The 19,581-nt window shown below is 54.9% G+C and overlaps 2 protein-coding genes across 3 annotated transcripts; one reads left to right on the top strand and one right to left on the bottom strand.

Moving 5' to 3' along the window:
* The first annotated feature begins 229 nt into the window (after window positions 1–229).
* KHSRP (KH-type splicing regulatory protein) lies at window positions 230–11,794 on the top strand. Of its 2 annotated transcripts, none has more exons than XM_034945547.3 (19): window positions 230–681; window positions 2,686–2,782; window positions 3,433–3,471; window positions 3,804–3,843; window positions 4,651–4,700; window positions 4,978–5,049; window positions 5,862–5,919; window positions 6,238–6,412; window positions 6,533–6,631; window positions 7,035–7,133; window positions 7,273–7,375; window positions 8,042–8,142; window positions 8,247–8,391; window positions 8,479–8,639; window positions 8,722–8,831; window positions 9,236–9,324; window positions 9,404–9,529; window positions 9,681–9,758; window positions 9,837–11,794. In XM_034945547.3, exons 1-19 carry the CDS (start codon window positions 433–435, stop codon window positions 10,112–10,114), a joined length of 2,169 nt encoding a protein of 722 aa, XP_034801438.1. In that variant the 5' UTR covers window positions 230–432; the 3' UTR covers window positions 10,115–11,794. The 2 variants fall into 2 exon arrangements, with proteins under 2 accessions (XP_034801438.1, XP_034801437.1); XM_034945546.3 differs by having other exon boundaries at window positions 235–681; window positions 9,404–9,604.
* Window positions 11,795–12,346: 552 nt separating this feature from the next.
* LOC100981094 (adenylate kinase isoenzyme 1) lies at window positions 12,347–15,271 on the bottom strand. The gene is made up of 2 exons (XM_055104063.2): window positions 13,236–15,271; window positions 12,347–12,878 (listed from the first exon to the last, which is right to left on the bottom strand). The coding sequence occupies exons 1-2, from the start codon at window positions 13,386–13,388 to the stop codon at window positions 12,696–12,698; spliced, it is 336 nt and encodes a 111-aa protein (XP_054960038.1). The 5' UTR covers window positions 13,389–15,271; the 3' UTR covers window positions 12,347–12,695.
* Between the last annotated feature and the right edge of the window lie 4,310 nt (window positions 15,272–19,581).

The following is a 19,581-nucleotide window of genomic DNA, read 5'->3' as shown; positions in this document are numbered from 1 at the left end:
TCAGAACCGTCAATCTAATTCTGAAGCCGCCCCGCGAATCTGGCACTCGCGTTTCATTGGGCCTCCTGCCTTCTCAGATCTCCTTCATTTGCCCGCCCAGACGGGCAGCTCGCAGCTATTGCCTCTGAGAGCTGTCAGTCACTCTGAGCCTCCCGCCCACTGCCCCTCATTGCACTCCGATTGGCCACCTCCTACAGAGCTCGCGATTGGTGTCCGGGGTGCGGCGGCTGCCTCCCATTGGCCCGCCGGAGTCGTCCGTCACGTCGGCGGCGGGAGGGGCGACTCTCTCCCCCCTCGTCGTCCTCCCAGCGGCTGGGTTCCCAGAGTGCTCCGCGGCCGTGTGGAGCGAGGCCTTGTTCCCGCGTTGAGCCGCCGCCGCCGCCGCCGCCTCCTCAGCTTCAGCCTCCGCGCCAGGCCCGGCCCCGCCGCGCCATGTCGGACTACAGCACGGGAGGACCCCCGCCCGGGCCGCCGCCGCCCGCCGGCGGGGGCGGGGGAGCCGGAGGCGCCGGGGGAGGCCCTCCGCCGGGCCCGCCAGGCGCGGGGGACCGGGGCGGCGGCGGTCCCGGCGGCGGCGGCCCGGGCGGGGGGTCGGCCGGGGGCCCCTCTCAGCCACCCGGCGGAGGCGGCCCGGGAATCCGCAAGGACGCCTTCGCCGACGCCGTGCAGCGGGCCCGCCAGGTGAGGAGGCCGAGGGCCTGAGGGGCGCGCTCGCGCGCGCGCGCAGGCGGGGGAGGGGGCGGGGGTCACGTGCGCGCGCGCGCGCAGGGTCACGGAGGGGGGCCGGGGCCGTCGCGGGGTCACGTGGGCGGTAGGCGGGGGCCTGGCCCTCCCGCTGCGCCTCGAGTGGGATCCCAGCGGGTGACCCCCCTGCAGGGGGTAGGGGCGCACCGGGGGTCACCAGGAGCGGCGCCTGGGTGTGCAGGCGCCCCGGAGCTCGGAGACGCACTTTTGGGACCCCCTTAGCCCCCCGCCTTAGGACATTCCTGGAGGCAGGGGTCCACCTTCCCGGGCGGAGGGCCTTTACTCTCCCCTCCGTATCAGGGCAAAGGGCAGTGTTTGCCCCCAACCCCGTCCCATTTCTGTCCCCTCTCTAGGAGAAAGGGACATTGTGGGGGTGGGAGAGACAGTCCTTCCTCTTCAGTCGGGAAAGTGGATGGGGACCTGTCCAGGGCTGAGCACTTGGGCGAAATGGGGAAGACGAGCATGGGGACTGGCTCTTGGATGCTTTGGTGGCTTGAAAGCGTGGTCTGTCTCTTTGGGGGAAAGAAGGGAGGGTCTCCCACCACCGTGTATTGAGGCGTAATGACAAGGAAGTGTCACATGCTGCTAGGACTGACCTCTCCAGCTCCATTTGCAGCCTCCCCATTGCCTGGTGGGGTGGGGGTCGGTAGAATGGGAGGACTTTGCCGCCGACCGGCTCCTGGGCTGTCCCAATGCCTCCGGGGCTAGAGGCTGGCTCCTCCCAAGGTGGGAGGTCCCGTTAAGTGAACGCCGGTATTCTGGCCCTCTGTCGTCTCTCTCACCCTTGGAGTTGGGTGGGTTTAGCGTGCATTTGGTCTTATTGCCCATGGAACCGTCTTGATTCTGGGGCAGCTTGAAGGGAGGAAGCTGGTGCTGTCAGTTGGTGGGGACAGGCCCCCTGTGGGCATCCCATGAGTTTTGGCTCTAGAGCAGCGTAGAAAAATGGAGACTGGTGGAAAGGGAGATTCTTAACATGGTTTGGGTTTCTAAACCCCAGACTCTGATCCTGGGTTGAGGTTTCTTTAAAGTTGCTCTTCACGTGTCTGAGATGTAACTTGTGTCCCATAGAGTCTTGGTTTTTTGTTTGTTTGTTTGTTTTTTGGAAACAGTCTCACTATCACCCAGGCAGGGGTGCAGTGGCACGATCTCAGCTCACCACAGCCTCCACCTCTCCAGTTGAAGTGCTCCTCCTGCCTCAGCCTCCCGAGTAGCTGGGATTATAAGTGTGCACCACCACACCCAGCTAATTTTTGTATTTTTAGAAGAGATGGAGTTTCACCATGTCAGCCAGTTTGTCTCGAACTCCTGAGTTCAAGTGATCTGCCCGCCTCGGCCTCCCAAAATGCTGGGATTACAGGCATAAGCCACAGTGCCCAGCCATCCAAAGAGACTTCTGTTTTGGTCAAATGAGGTTTTCATATTCCTTGAAGTGATCGCTTTGCTCAAATTTATTCAATAAATTGATAAAAGGATTTTGAGAGTGGGGGAGATAGGGGAAAGTTGAACTCTTCAGCATCCCAGGAAAACGGGGCTAAAAAAAAAACACACTTTCTGGTTCTCTGATCTGGGGCCACTGGCAGGAGGAAGTGTCTGAAAGCTCTTGGAGATGACCTGGGAACCCTCCCTGGCACCTGAGCCGCTGTTCCTTGTCACCCCTAGAACGAAGTCAGTGTGGATTGTGGGCTGGCCACAATTAAGACACAAATCCCAGGAGAAGGGAAGAGGGGAATTTTGATATTCCCAGATAACTGGTGAGAACCTTGAGGCCTAGGTTCAAAACTCCTAGGATGTCTGAACCAACTGACTCTTCCCTAAGTTGGAGGGCCAGACACCAAGACCTGATGGGCTTTCGTGTCCAGGAGATGTTCTGAGAAGTTGACCTGGGTGCCATGGAGGGTTGTTTTTGGTGGTAATTCTTCTGTGCTTACTACTTTATTCTAGATTGCAGCCAAAATTGGAGGCGATGCTGCCACGACAGTGAATAACAGCACTCCTGATTTTGGTTTTGGGGGCCAAAAGAGACAGTTGGAAGATGGAGGTAACTCCCTGCTGCTGCCTTTAGCTTAGGAGGAAGGGCTGGGGGCCTAAAGAGGTGCTTTTGTTTGAGTGTGGTTCAGAGGGGGTGGGTCACTGTTGTTTGGTCTTTTAAAACCTCAGCAATCCCGGCTTTGTTAATTCTTTTTGTTCCGTCTGCCATCCTGAGGTATCAGGTGGCAGAGAGGAGGGCAGATTGATTGTGACTGGGTCGAAGTTGTAAGTTCCCAAGATGATTCCTCCCCTTCTGGGAGGCTGAGGCAACCTGGAGCAGTTACTGAGGCTTGATGTGAAGTTGGCCCAGCTCTGGGGTGCGTAGTGTGACCCCAAGTAGCGGATGATTAACCCTGACCAACTCCACTGTTATCCACGACACCCCTCCCTGCTAGAGGCAGGTCCTGTCCTAAACCGGGAGGACTCAGGTGCCTGGTGGTGGTTGCGTGTTCTGGAGGCTTTTTTACTCTGAGCGTTGGTGGCGGAATTGGCGGAGTCTGGCCTCCCTCAGGGGCCAATCTCTCCTGGGCTCCTGTCTCAGCTCCTGTTAAGGGTGGGGGCCGAGGGGCACTGTTTACCTTGGACATGTGGCACCAGCATCAGGTTTGAGGCGGCCGTGGGTGGGTGGGTGCTGCATCTGCCATCCTCTCTCTTTCCCAGATCAACCGGAGAGCAAGAAGCTGGCCTCCCAGGGAGACTGTAAGTCCAGGGGGTCTGGTGGCAGATATGTGGCTTCAGAGGGTTGAGGTTTTCAGGAGTCAGGAGCTGGAAGCACTGAGGAGGTGGCAGCTCTTTACAGAGGCCCCTGGTGCTTCATTCTGGGGCCCATACGTTTGAGGGATCCCAGGAACCCTGAAATTGAGGGAGATGAGCTCTGTGCTTTTATGGGGAGGAATCCACAGCATCCATGAGGCACTGGAGCAGGCTGGGGACCGTGGTGCCGGGCTCAGCTCACACTGACCGGGGGCAGGCAGTGCCAAGTGCCCGAGGAGGAGCTAAGCCAGTCTTTGCTTTGGGTTTTCTCTCTACAGCAATCAGTTCTCAACTTGGACCCATCCATCCTCCCCCAAGGTAAGCCATGGTGGGGCCCACACTGCTTTCTTGTCTGTTGGCCAGCAGACTGGCCTTTCTGCTGACTTGGGAGGGCTCTGACTGGGGGCACATCTCTCAGGTTTTATCCCCCGGTGCCAGTTGACCAGAGTGCTCAGACGGGAATGAGGCAGAGGAGCTGTGTCCGTTCCTCGTACCCCTTGTCTGAAGGGCTGTGGGAGGGGAGGGTCGTGGCAGTCACTGTAGTGATAGGGTGGTCTCCGCACCCTATGGCTTCCTCCGCTGGTGTGGGGACTCTGAGCAGCACAAATGTCGTCTTCCTGGAAGAGGCTAGGAGGGCCTTGCTTCCCTCCCTCACACATCTGCAAGTGCCCATCCCACTCAGTGCTGGGGAGCTCAGGGCTCTTTGCCACCTCTTTGCCCCACCAGATGGACTGAGGTGAACCTGACACAGGGCAGTTGTCAGGGGTTGTTTTTTGTTTGTTTGTTTTTTAATGGGCCAGTAGTTTCATAAAATACTAGGAAAATAAGATGAAAAGGACATACAGCCGGCTTTTTAGAGCTGAGAGACATAGAGTGACTGTCAGCTTGCTACTCAGTGCTCCCTCTCGCCCTGAATCAATGGGACGGCACCAGGCCACGGCCCACAATGCCCAGACCAAGCCTCTCGGGGCACAGATGGGGAAACTGAGGCCTTGTCAGTTTTGTGGCCTGTGTGGTCAGACTCTGCTTAGACCTATGGTGGCCTTGGCTTCAAGTAGACCTTCCAGAGCGGCTGTCCTCCTCCCTTCCCACTTGAGGACTGACCTTTGGCGTGTCTCTTTACAGGACTTCAATGACAGAAGAGTACAGGGTCCCAGACGGCATGGTGGGCCTGAGTGAGTGTGGGTCACCTTGGGTGGGGAGGCCCACTCTTCCCCAGGAGGAAGTGTCCTGTGAGCTCCTGCCAGCCCAGAAGCCCTGGTCTGAGAGGGCTCCTATGTGCTGTTCTCATTTGTCCCTCCTTCGTCCCCTCTGGGCAGAGGACAGGAGCTCTCTAGAGGACTGCTGCCCTCCTGAACGTCAGAGGGGCTGGGGCCCCGGCCACACAGTCTCCTGAGGCCCGGGCTCCCTTCCCTCATCACGCTTTGCTTTTCTCCTTCTTTCTCCATCCAGTCATTGGCAGAGGAGGTGAACAAATTAACAAAATCCAACAGGATTCAGGCTGCAAAGTACAGATTTCTCCAGGTACAAGAGCATCAGGTTCCTGCCAGAGTGGGGGCCAGGGTTGGGCCCTTTGCACTTTCCTTTAATTACTTAATTTCCACGGGGACTGTGGACAGGAAGCGAGCTGGCGCTTGTTGGTGCTTACTACGGACCAGGCTCAGTGCAGTATCTCACTCCACTAGTACTGCCCACGGGGCACAGCTGTGACTTTTTTTATTTTCAGTGGGTGGGTATGGACTGAGGTGGCAGGGCTAGCATTTCGCAGAGGGGCCTGGTTCCAGACACCGAGCTTCGAAGCACTGCACTGACCTGCCGCATGGGTGAAAGCACCCCGGCAAGACTGCGTGAGGCAGGGTGGTGCCTTGGACAGAGGGGTCACTCTGAGGTCAGGCCCGGGAGCAAATCCCGGTTCTGGCTGCACATCTGCTCTCAGGCAATGTAGTTACCTTTCGAATCTCAGAGTCCTGAGCTACAGAAAGCCTGCTGAGTAGGGGGTTCTGAGGCTTCCTTGGGCGTGTAGCACGTGTTGTCTATAGAAGAGGCTCTGGTGATCATTGGTAGTGGGGGTGGCCGGCTCCTGGACCTTCTGGAATCTGCAACTCCCTCCACCTCATCCTTTTCCCTAAAAGTCCTACCTCCCTTCTGGGATCTCTTCCCAACCTTGGCCTTGCATCAAGCAGCCTCCCAGGTGTTTAGGGGAAGTAAACTGATCTGTCAGGCACTGAATGGGACAGAAGTGGCCCTTGGTTGTTCTGAAAGTTTCCTCGTGTCCAAGGCAGGCCTTTCTCTGCCTGTGGGCCAGGGAGGGCACTGACCCTATCTCCTCTTTCCAGACAGCGGTGGCCTACCCGAGCGCAGTGTGTCCTTGACAGGAGCCCCAGAATCTGTCCAGTAAGTCCCCACAGGGCCTCTCATTGTGATGTGGGGGGCAGGCAGAAGCCCGCTCCGTCCGTTTGAATTGAAAGTTGGGAGCAACTTGCACGCCATGTCCTCTACTCTTGCCCCCATCTCCAGACAGCCATGTTAACATGAGGCTGATTGCCCGGCAGCCCAAGACCTGGGGAACCTGGAGCCTGAACAGCCCCTGTGACTGGCCCCTCTTCCCTGTCATCCTTGCACACTCTGGGCCCTTTGAGCTGGGTGGGCCACCAGACGAGTACCTTTCTCCAGCGGTGGCACCCGCTCATCCCCCGCTCCTCCCCTTCCCAGGAAAGCCAAGATGATGCTGGACGACATTGTGTCTCGGGGTCGTGGGGGCCCCCCAGGACAGTTCCACGACAACGCCAACGGGGGCCAGAACGGCACCGTGCAGGAGATCATGATCCCCGCGGGCAAGGCTGGCCTGGTCATTGGCAAGGGCGGGGAGACCATTAAGCAGCTGCAGGTGAGGGCAGCACCTGGGCAGCTTCCTCTGTGTCCGTGTGCCACACCCCACCGCCACCACCACAGCAGTCCAGGAAGTCCTGGGAGAGCCCAGCACTAACGGTTAACCTTGTTTGTAAAGGAACGCGCTGGAGTGAAGATGATCTTAATTCAGGACGGATCTCAGAATACGAATGTGGACAAACCTCTCCGCATCATTGGGGATCCTTACAAAGTGCAGGTGAGCACGCCCTGGGGTGGTGGAGGGGGTTCTGGAGAGGCACGGGCAGGTGGGCAGGGCCAGCGGTCTCGGGGTCTGCATTACGCCGGAGAGATATGTGAACAGTCGGTCATAACACCGAGAGGCTTGCAAGAGCGTTGGCTCGTAGGATGGCCCTGAACTGACTCCCAGCTTTGTGTGTGTGAGGCACCGGCCTCACCTCTGACCTTCTGCTTTTTTATCTGGAAACGGGCTGCTGGCAGTGCCTCCCCATTAAAGTGGCAGGTAGAGAGCTCAGTAGGGTGCTGTGCTGGGCTCACCCAGGGTTCGTGGGTCCTTAGTTGAGGCTCGCACCCCCGAGGAGGTGGGGGGTGTGTGGGGCAGCAGGGCTCACCCATGGGGGCTGCTTCCTGTGTGTTTGCAGCAAGCCTGTGAGATGGTGATGGACATCCTCCGGGAACGTGACCAAGGCGGCTTTGGGGACCGGAATGAGTACGGATCTCGGATTGGCGGAGGCATCGATGTGAGTGTGGGCCCTGCCTTCACCCCCCTCTCCCCCACCGGTGGAGGGAGGGGCCGGGGTGAGTGGCTCCTTGTGGCCAGTGGGCAGCAGAGGGCAGCAGAGCTGCGGGCCGAGCTGACGCTGCTGCCTCCTTCCCCAGGTGCCAGTGCCCAGGCATTCTGTTGGCGTGGTCATTGGCCGGAGTGGAGAGATGATCAAGAAGATCCAGAATGATGCTGGCGTGCGGATACAGTTCAAGCAAGGTCAGGGCCTGGCCCACCCTGCCCCTGGCCAGTGCACCCCCACCCTCTTTGGGAGGCAGGCTCTGAGGGAGCTGGGCACCATGGTCAGCCAGGTGGCCTCCATAGCACCTCACGGCTCTTAGTCCAGCCGTCAGAACATGGCCAGTCCCTTCTCTTCTCTGGGACAGACACATGAGGGAGTGACGCATGAGGGCTTTCCACATCCAGGGGGAACGTGTGTTCCTATCCATATCAGATCTCTTCTTCCTCCCCCTACGATGGAGCCTATCCTGACAGGACAGCCCTGGGTGCCCCGCAGGCTGGATCAGGGCACTCCACCTCAGCTCTGGGCTCTTGCCAGTCCTCAGGCAGTCTCTGAGCTGCCTGCCGTGGGGAGAAGGGCCCCTCTGGCTTTTCAGAGATTTATTGTTCTGTAAAATCTCTCAGTGCTGGGGGTGCTGTGTGCTGGAAGAAGCTTGAGCCACCTCCTGGCTTGGCCGTGGGTTTCCTTCTCTGGGAATGTGGGCCGCCTCCCCCTCAATCCCTGAGCGAGTGGAGGCTGGGAGCGGCGCAGCGCGTCTGAGATCTCAGGCCGGCGTGGTGTCTGCGCTGGAGGCGGCGTTGCAGGGCTCTGGGGTGGGCTCTTCTTTTAAACTTGTCTCTCTGCTCTCTTGGTGCTGGCCTCAGATGACGGGACAGGGCCGGAGAAGATTGCTCATATAATGGGGCCCCCAGACAGGTGCGAGCATGCAGCCCGGATCATCAACGACCTCCTCCAGAGCCTCAGGGTAGGTGGCCCTGGGTGCTGAAGGGGCTGGCAGGGCCTCCAGGGGAGTGCAAGACCAGACCGGCTTCCAGGGTTCATCATCTTCCTCCTCCTCTTGTCTTGCAGAGTGGTCCCCCAGGTCCTCCAGGGGGTCCAGGCATGCCCCCGGGGGGCCGAGGCCGAGGAAGAGGCCAAGGCAATTGGGGTCCCCCTGGCGGGGAGATGACCTTCTCCATCCCCACTCACAAGTGTGGGCTGGTCATCGGCCGAGGTGAGTGTGGCCCCCTGCGCCCTGCCCCTTGCCCCCTCTTCCCTGGGCCATCACTGCAGGCCACCTTCACCTTCTGTGTTTCTGCAGGTGGCGAGAATGTGAAAGCCATAAACCAGCAGACGGGAGCCTTCGTAGAGATCTCCCGGCAGCTGCCACCCAACGGGGACCCCAACTTCAAGTTATTCATCATCCGGGGTTCACCCCAGCAGATTGACCACGCCAAGCAGCTTATCGAGGAAAAGATCGAGGTGGGTTGGGGCGGGCTCTGGGGATTTGGTCTCACAGCCCGGATCCCAGCCCACTTACCTTGGCTACTCTCCTTCCTTCTAGGGTCCTCTCTGCCCAGTTGGACCAGGCCCAGGTGGCCCAGGCCCTGCTGGCCCAATGGGGCCCTTCAATCCTGGGCCCTTCAACCAGGGGCCACCCGGGGCTCCCCCCCAGTGAGTATCCTTCTCTGCCTCCTGGGTTTTGAGGCCGGGGGGTTACTGAGCTGGCAAGAAGAATAGCAGACCCCATTTCCCTTTCCCTAGAAGTGCAGGTGGGGGGCCTCATCCAGCCCATTTTTGTGGATACCATCAACAGGCCCTCTCCTGTCTACTGGTAGAGCACGTGCCTTTCAGCATCCCTTCGCGCACGTGGAAGTTTCGGGGCTTCTTTCATGTCCTCGAGCTGACGCTGTGCGTCCTTCGAGTTGTTTCTTGTCTAGGCCTTTCCCAGGCGCCCCGTTGAGCCTGGTGGTCTGGGTCTCTGGCGCCTCCCCACTGAAAAACATCCCCACCCCAGGTGGCCCGGCTGCGGCCACCCCCGCACCACTGCTCAAGCATCCCTTTCTTCTCTCCTGCAGTGCCGGGGGGCCCCCTCCTCACCAGTACCCACCCCAGGGCTGGGGCAATACCTACCCCCAGTGGCAGCCGCCTGCTCCTCATGACCCAAGTAAGTGATGGGCCACCTGGTGGGCGGGGGGGGCGGGCCCTGTTCTGTGCTCACGTCTCACCCGGGGTATCTCCTGCAGGCAAAGCAGCTGCAGCGGCCGCGGACCCCAACGCCGCGTGGGCCGCCTACTACTCACACTACTACCAGCAGCCCCCGGGCCCCGTCCCCGGCCCCGCACCGGCCCCTGCGGCCCCACCGGCTCAGGGTGAGCCCCCTCAGCCCCCACCCACCGGCCAGTCGGACTACACTAAGGCCTGGGAAGAGTATTACAAAAAGATCGGTGAGTCTGCAGGGTGGCGGGGGGGCTCCAGCCCTGCCGGGGGAGTGGTTTCTGACCTGTCTCGGCGCCTGCACAGGCCAGCAGCCCCAGCAGCCCGGAGCACCCCCACAGCAGGACTACACGAAGGCTTGGGAGGAGTACTACAAGAAGCAAGGTGAGTGGCCACCGTGCGGGGACAGGGGCAGGGGCAGCCCTCACCCACAGCCTCTCACCTGCTTTTGTCCACCCACAGCGCAAGTGGCCACCGGAGGGGGTCCAGGAGCTCCCCCAGGCTCCCAGCCAGACTACAGTGCCGCCTGGGCGGAATATTACAGACAGCAGGCCGCTTACTACGGACAGACCCCAGGTCCTGGCGGCCCCCAGCCGCCGCCCACGCAGCAGGGACAGCAGCAGGCAAGTGGGAATTGCCACCCTCCTCCTCCTCCTTTCTCCTTCCAACCCCCGGCCACCGTCCATCCTGCCTTAGTGGGTAGCGCCGGAAACCCCTTCCCCTGCGGGGTGTGCCCTTGATGCCTGCAGCGGGGGCCGTGTGGCCGGAGGTCTCCGGGAGTCCCCACGCACCGCCAGGGAAGCATTCGCTGGGTCCAGAGGTTAAACGAAGAGGCCTCCCTGCGCCGGCTGCTTGTTCCTGTGTGCCGCTGTCGTGATGCTGGGGAGCGCTGAGACTCGCAGGCGGGACTTCTGAACTGCTGGGGAGTCGGGGGGCAGGCAGACAGCGCGGACGGTGGGCACCGGCCCGGCCGCCACCTTGCTCACAATCTGGCCACTTGGGAAGAAAACGTCTATTTTTTCCCCTTCTCTGCATCACTTTTTTGGTTTTTGTTCTTTTTATTCTTTTATTTTTTAAACCCATGATCTTTTTTCCTGTGTCCAAGTGACTGTGTTGCAGGCGGCCTGGCTCTGGCAGGGACTGGTGGGGACGCGGGGAGCGGCCCAGGCCCCTGCCCCGCCGGGCTCAGCCTCCCATGCGCTCGCGCTTGCCTGTGTCCCGGGCTTGTCTGTGAAGTGGGCGTGAAGATCGTTGCCACCTTCCAACCTACCTCACAGGGGTGTTGTGGGGACACCATGATCTCTGGATTGTTCATGTCGTTGTGCTGCGCCGGGAGCCGCCGCCCTCCGGAGACAGGGCAGCTCCCCTACGACCCTAGCGCCTCCGCCCTCCGCGGCCCCGCTCCTCTCTTCCTGCTCTGTCCCTCCTTCTCCATCAGGGAGCAGCGTGACCAGCGAGTCCCGCGAGCACCTGGCTAGACAGTTAACAAGCACGTCCTTCCAGCCTGAGCCAGCGCAGGTTTGGGAGGGGGCTTCCTGGCCCCCCCCCACGGTGTTCCAGCCCCTCCTCTCTTCCGCCCCCTAGTCTCCCACCCTTCCCTCCCCGTAGTGACCAATTCCTATCTCTTCCCTCTCCGCAGGCTCAATGAATCGAATGAATGTGAACTTCTTCATCTGTGAAAAATCTTTATTTTTTTTTCCATTTTGTTCTGTTTGGGGGCTTCTGTTTTGTTTGGCGAGAGAGCGATGGCTGCCGTGGGGAGTACTGGGGAGCCCTCGCGGCAAGCGGGGTGGGGGGGACTTGGGGGCATGCCGGGCCCTCACTCTCTCGCCTGTTCTGTGTCTCACATGCTTTTTCTTTCAAAATTGGGATCCTTCCATGTTGAGCCAGCCAGAGAAGATAGCGAGATCTAAATCTCTGCCAAAAAAAAAAAAAACTTAAAAATTAAAAACACAAAGAGCAAAGCAGAACTTATAAAATTATATATATATATATTAAAAAGTCTCTATTCTTCACCCCCCAGCCTTCCTGAACCTGCCTCTCTGAGGATAAAGCAATTCATTTTCTCCCACCCTCGGCCCTCTTCTTGTTTTTAAAATAAACTTTTAAAAAGGAAAAAAAAAAGTCACTCTTGCTATTTCTTTTTTTTAGTTAGAGGTGGAACATTCCTTGGACCAGGTGTTGTATTGCAGGACCCCTTCCCCCAGCAGCCAAGCCCCCTCTTCTCCTCTCCCTCCCGCCCTGGCTCAGCTCCCGCGGCCCCGCCCGTCCCCCATCCCAGGACTGGTCTGTTGTCTTTTCATCTGTTCAAGAGGAGATTGAAACTGAAAACAAAATGAGAACAACAAAAAAAATTGTATGGCAGTTTTTACTTTTTATCGCTCGTTTTTAACTTCACAAATAAATGATAACAAAACCTCCCCGTCTGCGGGTGCTGTCTGTCTCCCCCCCTTTCCTTCCCTCCCTGTAGTTTTGAAGCGGATGTTTGTTCTTTATAGATGTTGTTTAAAAAGCCTGATAATGGTGATTGAAAATTACAAACTTTGTGTTTTTTTTTTTTTTAAGAAAAATATAAGAGAAAATAGTTTTCTTCAGGCTCAATGTGCTTTCCTAACCCTGCCACCCCCCCTTTTTTTTTTTGTTAAATAAAGTGCTTTTTGTTTAAAAAAGACTGCGTGCTGGCCGCAGTTGTGTTTGTGAGAGGAAACAAGTTGAGCAAGTCTCAGCCAATTAGAGTGGGGTGTGGCCCCCCAAGACTTTCCCCTTCCGATGTGGGAAGGGGAGGCTGGCTGAGCCCAGCACTGCTGTCTTCCCCTACCCAGTTTCCCTCCAGCACCTTGGGGAGCAAGGTGCTCAGGAGGGCCTCAGGGACCGGCGTTCCCATGGACGGGCTGTTGCTACAGGAGGTCCTCTGGCCTGTTAACGTTCAGAGCCCTGAGGTGGGAGCCAGGCCCGCGTCAGTGCTCGGTGGGTGATGGGACCGGATGTGAGGTGGGAGAGGGCACTGAGGGACCACCCAAGCTGTTTGGACCTGGGCAGGTGTCTTGCAGCCCCGCATGCAGCTGCAGGGTCTCTGAGGTTGTGGCTGAATGCCAGCATTTAAAACTCGCTTCATCTCAGATGTCCTGGGCTCATGGGCCTGGTGATAGCCCCGGCAGGAGCCAGTAACAGCTGTGGCCTCTAGGGGGCGCTGTTTACAGTCCCCTGACCCATGCAGGTGTGCCAGGCACCTGGCCCAGTGGGGCATGTTCCTTGGTGGCCCCTGGCCAACCTGCCTGGTGGGGAAACAGACCCCGGGAAAGGGAACCTGTTGCTCTGGAATCACAGGGGGCATCGGTCCCCCTTTCTGGAGGTCTCACCTCCTAGATACGCACCCTTCCCACGTACTGCATGGGTTCCGGTGAGGGGCAAGGCCCACCCCCAGCCCCTGTGTCTCACTGCAGACTCTTCAATGACAGAGCAGCATTTGGCAAAGATGTTCTCTGGTGCTTCCTCTGCCGGGATCTAGAGAAAGGGGAGCCGCAGGGGTCAGGTCTGGGCCCCACGGCAGGGACACCACCCTCTCCCACTCAGACCTTGGGAAAATCCCAGAGGCATGCACGTGAAGGGAGAGGGGACAGGGTCAGGAAAGCTTGTGTTGCTGACTGCTGTGTGAGGGCGTGCAGGGAGGCCCCACCAGTGTCCCATTGCCTTCCCACGTGAGCCAAGGCTGGGTTCTCAGGGCATTTCCTGGGGGAATGGGAATCCCCCAGGTTACCTGGTAGGAAAGCGAGGACCAGGCCCGGGTGACCCTGGACTGTTAAAGCCAGACTTGTTCCCTAGGGGTTGGGGTGCAGTGAGCCAGAAGCGGGGAGCACCTACGTTTTGGAGCAGGTTATTGCGCTGGTAGAAGGTCAAGACCAGCTCACACAAGGTATAGTGCGTGTCCAAGCGCTGGTGGATGGCCAGCTCCGAGTCGTGTGCCCGGTGCTCCACCTGGCCCCAGTGTAGCACTCGTCGGAGCATCGTCTCCATGGAGCAGTCAAACACGATGAGGACACTGGGGGCCCGGCCCACCTAGGAACCCGAACAAGGGGGCTGGGTGTGGAGGGACCAGGCACAGTGGCCCCAGAACCCCGGCTTCCCCAGAAACCAGGTATCGAGGATTACATGGGCAGGTAAGAAATAATCAGGCCACCCTGGTCTGTTTTATTTATTTATTTATTTATTTATTTATTTAGGCAGGTAAGGAATAATCAGGCCGCCCTGGTCTGTTTTATTTATTTATTTATTTATTTATTTATTTATTTATTTATTTATTCAGATGGAGTCCCACTCTGTCGCACAGGCTGGAGTGCAATAGCACGATCTCCGCTCACGGCAACCACCTCCTCCCAGGTTTAAGCGATTCTCCTGCCTCAGCCTCCCAAGTAGCTGGCATTACAGGTGCACACCACCACACCCAGCTGATTTTTGTACTTTTAGTAGAGACGGGGTTTTGCCATGTTGGTCAGGCTAGTCTCGAACTCCTAACCTCAGGTGATCCTCCCGTCTTGGCCTCCCAGAGTGCTGGGATTATAGGCGTGAGCCACCATGCCCGACCTTGTTTTATTTTTCTAGCTCAAGTTTTACGTATTTACTTTTTGGAGAGAGAGGACAGGACATTCACTGCCAAACACACACACACACAGTGAAGCATCTCGCCATCTCCAACCACCCAGGGTCACTCTCCCTGGAGGCAGCCTAGTTACCTGCTCCTGTGTCTCCTTCGAAAGCTATGAGGCATGCACACTGCAAGCAAATATGGTTCTAATACTTTTTTCCTCCTCTTTTTTTTTTTTTTTTCCTTGAAACAGAGTCTTGCTCTGTCACCCAGGCTGGAGTGCAGTGGCGCGATCTCGGCTCACCGCAACCTCCGTCTCCCAGATTCAAGCAATTCTCCTGCCTCAGCTTCCCAAGTAGCTGGGATTACAGGCAGCCACCACCACACCCAGCTAATTTTTGTATTTTTAGTAGGAACAGGGTTTCGCCATGTTGGCCAGGGTAGTCTCGAACTCCTGACCTCAGGTGATCTGCCCACCTCAGCCTCCCAAAGTGCTGGGATTACAGGCATGAGCCACCGCGCCTGGCCTAAAAAGTAAAATATTCTTAAGTGACTCAAAAGGATACTTGCACAAAAGGATCAGATATATATTCTTGGATAGAAAGACTCAACATTATAAAGGAGCTGAGTCTTCCCAAACTAGTTTATACTTGTAATGTGATCCAAATGTGATGCAATGGCCGAGCATGGTGGCGTACGCCTGTAATCCCAGCACTTTGGGAGGCTGAGGTGGGTGGATCACTTGAGGTGAGGAGTTCCAGCCCAACCTAGCCAACATAGTGAAACCCCATCTCTACTAAAAATACGAAAATTAGCCGGGCGTGGTGGTTTACGCCTATAGTCCCAGCAACTCGGGAGGCTGAAGCAGGAGAATCGCTTGAACCCGGGAGGCAGAGGTTGCAGTGAGCAGAGATCACACCACTGCACTCCAGCCTGGGCAACAGAGCAAGACTCTGCCTCAAAAAAAAAAGAAAAGAAAAGAAGAAAGGAAAAAGCCAACAACCTGTCAGAAAAAAAAATATAGAGAGAGAGAGAGAGAGAGAGAAAGTTTACTGAAGAAGACAACAAAACACCTTTCAAACTTTTTGTATTTTTAGAGACAGGGTCTCACTCTGTTGCCTGGGCTGGAGTGTAGTGGCAAGATCATAGCTCACTGCAGCCCTGAACTCCTGGGCTCAAGCGATCTCCCACCTCAGCCTCCTGAATAGCTAGGACTACAGGTATGTGTCCCTGTGCCCAGCTTGGCCCTTAAACTTTGCAAAAGATATTAAAACTCAATTGTAGCCAGAGAAATGCTCATTACAACCACACTGAAATACCACTTCTCACCTACACAGGTTGACAAAAATCCAAAACCTTGGCAGCATGTTCTGTAGGTCTCACTGTAAATGTAAAATGAAGAGGAATCTGGTGATGGCTAGCAAAATTATGCATTTCTCTTTAATGCAGCAATTCCACTCCTAATCTATTTCAAGGATACTAGCAAAAAGGTGAAATGACATGCAAAGGTTATTATTTAATGTGGCATTGTCTGTAGTGGCAAAGGATTGAAAGTAATTTATTGCCCATAGGAGATTAGCTGAATATACAATGGTGTGGCCACACAATGGAATACTACACAGCTGTAAAAAAGAAACAAGGAATATCTCTTGACACTGATGTGAGATATTCTGGATGGATATATGGCAAAGTTAAAAAAACAAAAAAACGGGCTGGCATGGTGGCTCAGGCTTGTCATCCCAGCACTTAGGGAGGCCGAGGCGGGCAGATCGTTTGAGGTCACGAGTTTGAGACCAGCCTGGCCAACATGGTGAAACCCCGTCTCTATTAAAAATATAAAAATTAGCCTGGCATGGTGGTGCACGCCTGTAGACCCAGCTACTCAGGAGACTGAAGCAGGAGAATCGCTTGACCCAGGAAGCAGAGATTTCAGTGAGCCAAGATGACACCACTGCACTCCAGTCTGGACAACAGAGAAAAGAAGTTGATGTGATGAAATACTGCAAACGCACACAGAAGAGGAATAGCATGAGGAATCCCCAGACAGCCAGGTCTAACCATTGTTGTATCTGTGCCCAAACCTCTTGTGAATGCTGGTTATGGGTTTTTGGGTTTTTTTCAGACAGGGTCTACTTTTGTCACCCAGGCTAGATAGAGTGCAGTGGCGTGACCATAGCTCACTGGGGCCTTGAACTACCCAACTCAAGTGATCCTCCCACCTCAGCCTTCTGAGTGCGGGAAAAAAAAAGGATACAAGGTCATTTGAAATAATTATTTTCTGACTGGGCACGGTGGCTCACGCCTGTAATCCCAGCACTTTGGGAGGCCAAGATGGGCAGATCACTTGAGGTCAGGAGTTCAAGACCAGCCTAACCAACATGGTGAAACCCCATCTCTACTAAAAATACAAAATTAGCTGGGCGTGGTGGTGCGTGCCTTTAATCCCAGCTACTTGGGAGGCTGAGGCAGGAGAATCGCTTGAACCCAGGAGGCGGAGGTTGCAGTGAGCCGAGATCATGCCATTGCACTCCAGCCTGAGTGACAGAGCAAGACTCCATATAAAAAGATATATATATATATTTTCTGTGTAATTAAGGAATGAAATAGATACGTAGTTGGGTCATTTGTTTCAGTTAGGTTTCATTATGTAGGGTTGCCTGGCCAATCCTGTATTTTTATTATGGTGCATCTATAGTGGGATAGAGTTGGTCCTCCATATGCGTGAGTCCTGCATCTGTGAATTCAACTAACCTCAGACTGAAAATATTTGGATGCCGGGCGCAGTAGCTCACGCTTGTAATCTCAGCACTTTGGGAGGACAAGGTGGGCAGATGACTTGAGGCCAGGAGTTCGAGACCAGCCTGGCCAACATGGTGAAACCCCATCTCTACTAAAAACACAAAAAATTAGCCGGGTGTGGTAGTAATCTCAGCTACTCGGGATGCTGAGGCAGGAGAATCGCTTGAACCCGGGAGGCGGAGGTTGTAGTGAGCCAAGATCGCGCCATTGCGCTCCAGCCTGGGCAACAAAAGGGAAATTCTGTCTCAAAAAAGAAAAAAGAAAAGAAAATATTTGGAAAACAAGTTGCCTCTGTATTGAACATGTATAGACTTTTTTTTTTTTTTTTAAGACAGGGTCTGGTTTTTTTCCCCATACCTCACAATGTCCAAAATAAAATTCTTTTTTTTATTTGTTTGAGACAGGGTCTTGCTGAAGTACAGTGGCGCAATCATAGCTCACTGTAGCCTCGAACTCCTGGGCTCAAGCGATCTCACCTCACTCTTCTGAGTAGCTGGGACCACAGGCGTGGGCCACCTTGCCCAGCCCAGAATTTTTTCCTTGTCATTATTCCCTAAGCAATACACTATAACAACTATTTACATAACATTTACATTGTTTTAGGTATTACAAGTAATCTAGACATGACTTACAGTATATGAGAGGGTGATCATAGGTTCTATGCAAATACTATGCTATTTTATTATTTAACTCTTTGAATATGTAATTTATTTAGAGATGGGGTCTCACTATGTTGCCCAGGCCGGCCTCAAACTCCTGAGCTCCCACTTCGGCCTCCCAAAGTGCTGGGATTACAGGTGTGATTACCGTACCTGGCCACTACTGTGTTATTGTATATCAGAAATGTGAGCAGCCAGGTGTGGTGCCTCACGCCTGTAATCCCAGCACTTTGGGAGGCCGAGGTGGGTGGATCGCCTGAGGTCAGGAGTTCAAGACCAGCCTGGCCAACATGGAGAAACCCTGTCTCTACTAAAAATACAAAATTAGCCGGGCATGGTGCCACATGCTTATAATCCCAGCTACTCAGGAGGCTGAGGCAGGAGAATTGCTTGAACCCGGGATGCGGAGGTTGTAGTGAGAAGAGATCACGCCACTACACTCCAGCCTGGCGACAGAGCGAGACTCTGTCTCAAAAACAAACAAACAAAAAAACTTCAGCATCCATGGATTTTGGTATCTGAGACAGATCCTGGAACCAATCCCCCATGGATACAGAGGACCTACATATTAAAGGAAAACGAGGCCAAGCACGGTGGCTCACGCCTGTAATCCCAGCACTTTGGGAGGCCAAGGCGGGTGGATCACCTGAGGTCAGGAGTTTGAGACCAGCCTGGCCAACATGACGAAATTCCATTTCTATTAAAAATACAAAAATTATCCAGAGATCGCTTGAACCTGGGAGGCAGAGGTTGCAGTGAGCCAAGATCATGCCACTGCACTCCAGCCTGGACAAAGGACAAGACTCTGTCTCAAAAAAGAAAACTAAAATAAATAAATAATAATAATAAAGGAAAATGAGAGCTATAAAGAAATCTTAAACTTCCTTTTCTAATTTTATTTTTTTATTGTTTTGACCCAATAATTGTACATGTGTATAGGGTACATAGCGATGTTTCAACACATATAGTTTTATTCTTAGTAGTTAATGTTGGCATATTGTTTTCAAACTATTTGGTATCTAATGGTATGATGCAAATGAGTATGTTAGTGGTATTAAGAACCAAAATTTTTAGGGAAAGAGAAAAGGGAAGGAACAACACTGTAAGTGTCACGTGAACGTGAAATATCAGAATGAACTTGTGATTTCTTTTTCTCTTTCAAGAGTATGTGTTTCTTAGCTCTGTTCACTGGGAAGATCCAGAAACGATGACAACCCAATAGCAACGAGTATTCTTTGAACCCTAATTTTGCACCACGAAAAGGGCTTCTGGAAAAGACCCATTCCAGGACTGAGCAAGAAATGTAAAAAGTGGGAGTTTAGGCCGGGCATGGTGGCTCACACCTGTAATCCAAGCACTTTAAGAGGCCAAGGTGGGTGGATCACCTGAGGTCAGGAGTTCGAGACCAGCCTGGCCAACATGGTGAAACCCCATCTGTACTAAAAATATAAAATTTAGCCAGGCATGATGGTGGGCGCCTGTAATCTCAGCTACTCAGGAGGCTGAGGCAGGAGAATTGCTTGAACCTCGGAGGCAGAAGTTGCGGTGAGCTGAGATGGTGCCATTGCACTCCAGCCTGGGTGACAAAAAAAAATAAAAAATAAAAATAAAGCGGGAGTTTAAAGTCTTGTACCAGAAAACAAGAAGCATTCGACCACGGCCAGGCACGGTGGCTCACGCCTGTAATCCCAGCACTTTGGGAGGCCAAGGCGGGTGGATCACCTGAGGTCAGTTTGAGACCATCCTGGCCAACATGGCGAAACCCCCTCTCTACTAAAATACAAAAATTAGCCAGGCATGGTGGCACATGCCTGTAGTCCCAGCTACTCGGGAGACTGAGGCAGGAGAATCGCTTGAACTCGGTAGGCGGAGGTTGCAGTGAGCTGAGATCGCACCACTGCACTCCAACCTGGGCGACAGGGTGCGACTCCATTTAAAAAAAAAAAGAAAAGGCCGGGCGCGGTGGCTCACACCTGTAATCCCAGCACTTTGGGAGGCCGAGGCGGGCAGATCACGAGGTCAGGAGATCAAGACCATCCTGGCTAACACGGTGAAACCCCGTCTCTACTAAAAATACAAAAAAATTAGCCAGGTGTGGTGGCGGGTGTCTGTAGTCCCAGCTGCTGGGGAGGCTGAGGCAGCAGAATGGCGTGAACCCAGGAGGCGG

The sequence above is a fragment of the Pan paniscus genome, chromosome 20 (assembly GCF_029289425.2).
Source record: "Pan paniscus chromosome 20, NHGRI_mPanPan1-v2.0_pri, whole genome shotgun sequence".
NCBI lineage: Eukaryota > Metazoa > Chordata > Mammalia > Primates > Hominidae > Pan > Pan paniscus.
The sequence above is the reverse complement of the archived record's forward strand: the minus strand, read 5'-3'. Positions and strand labels throughout refer to the sequence as shown.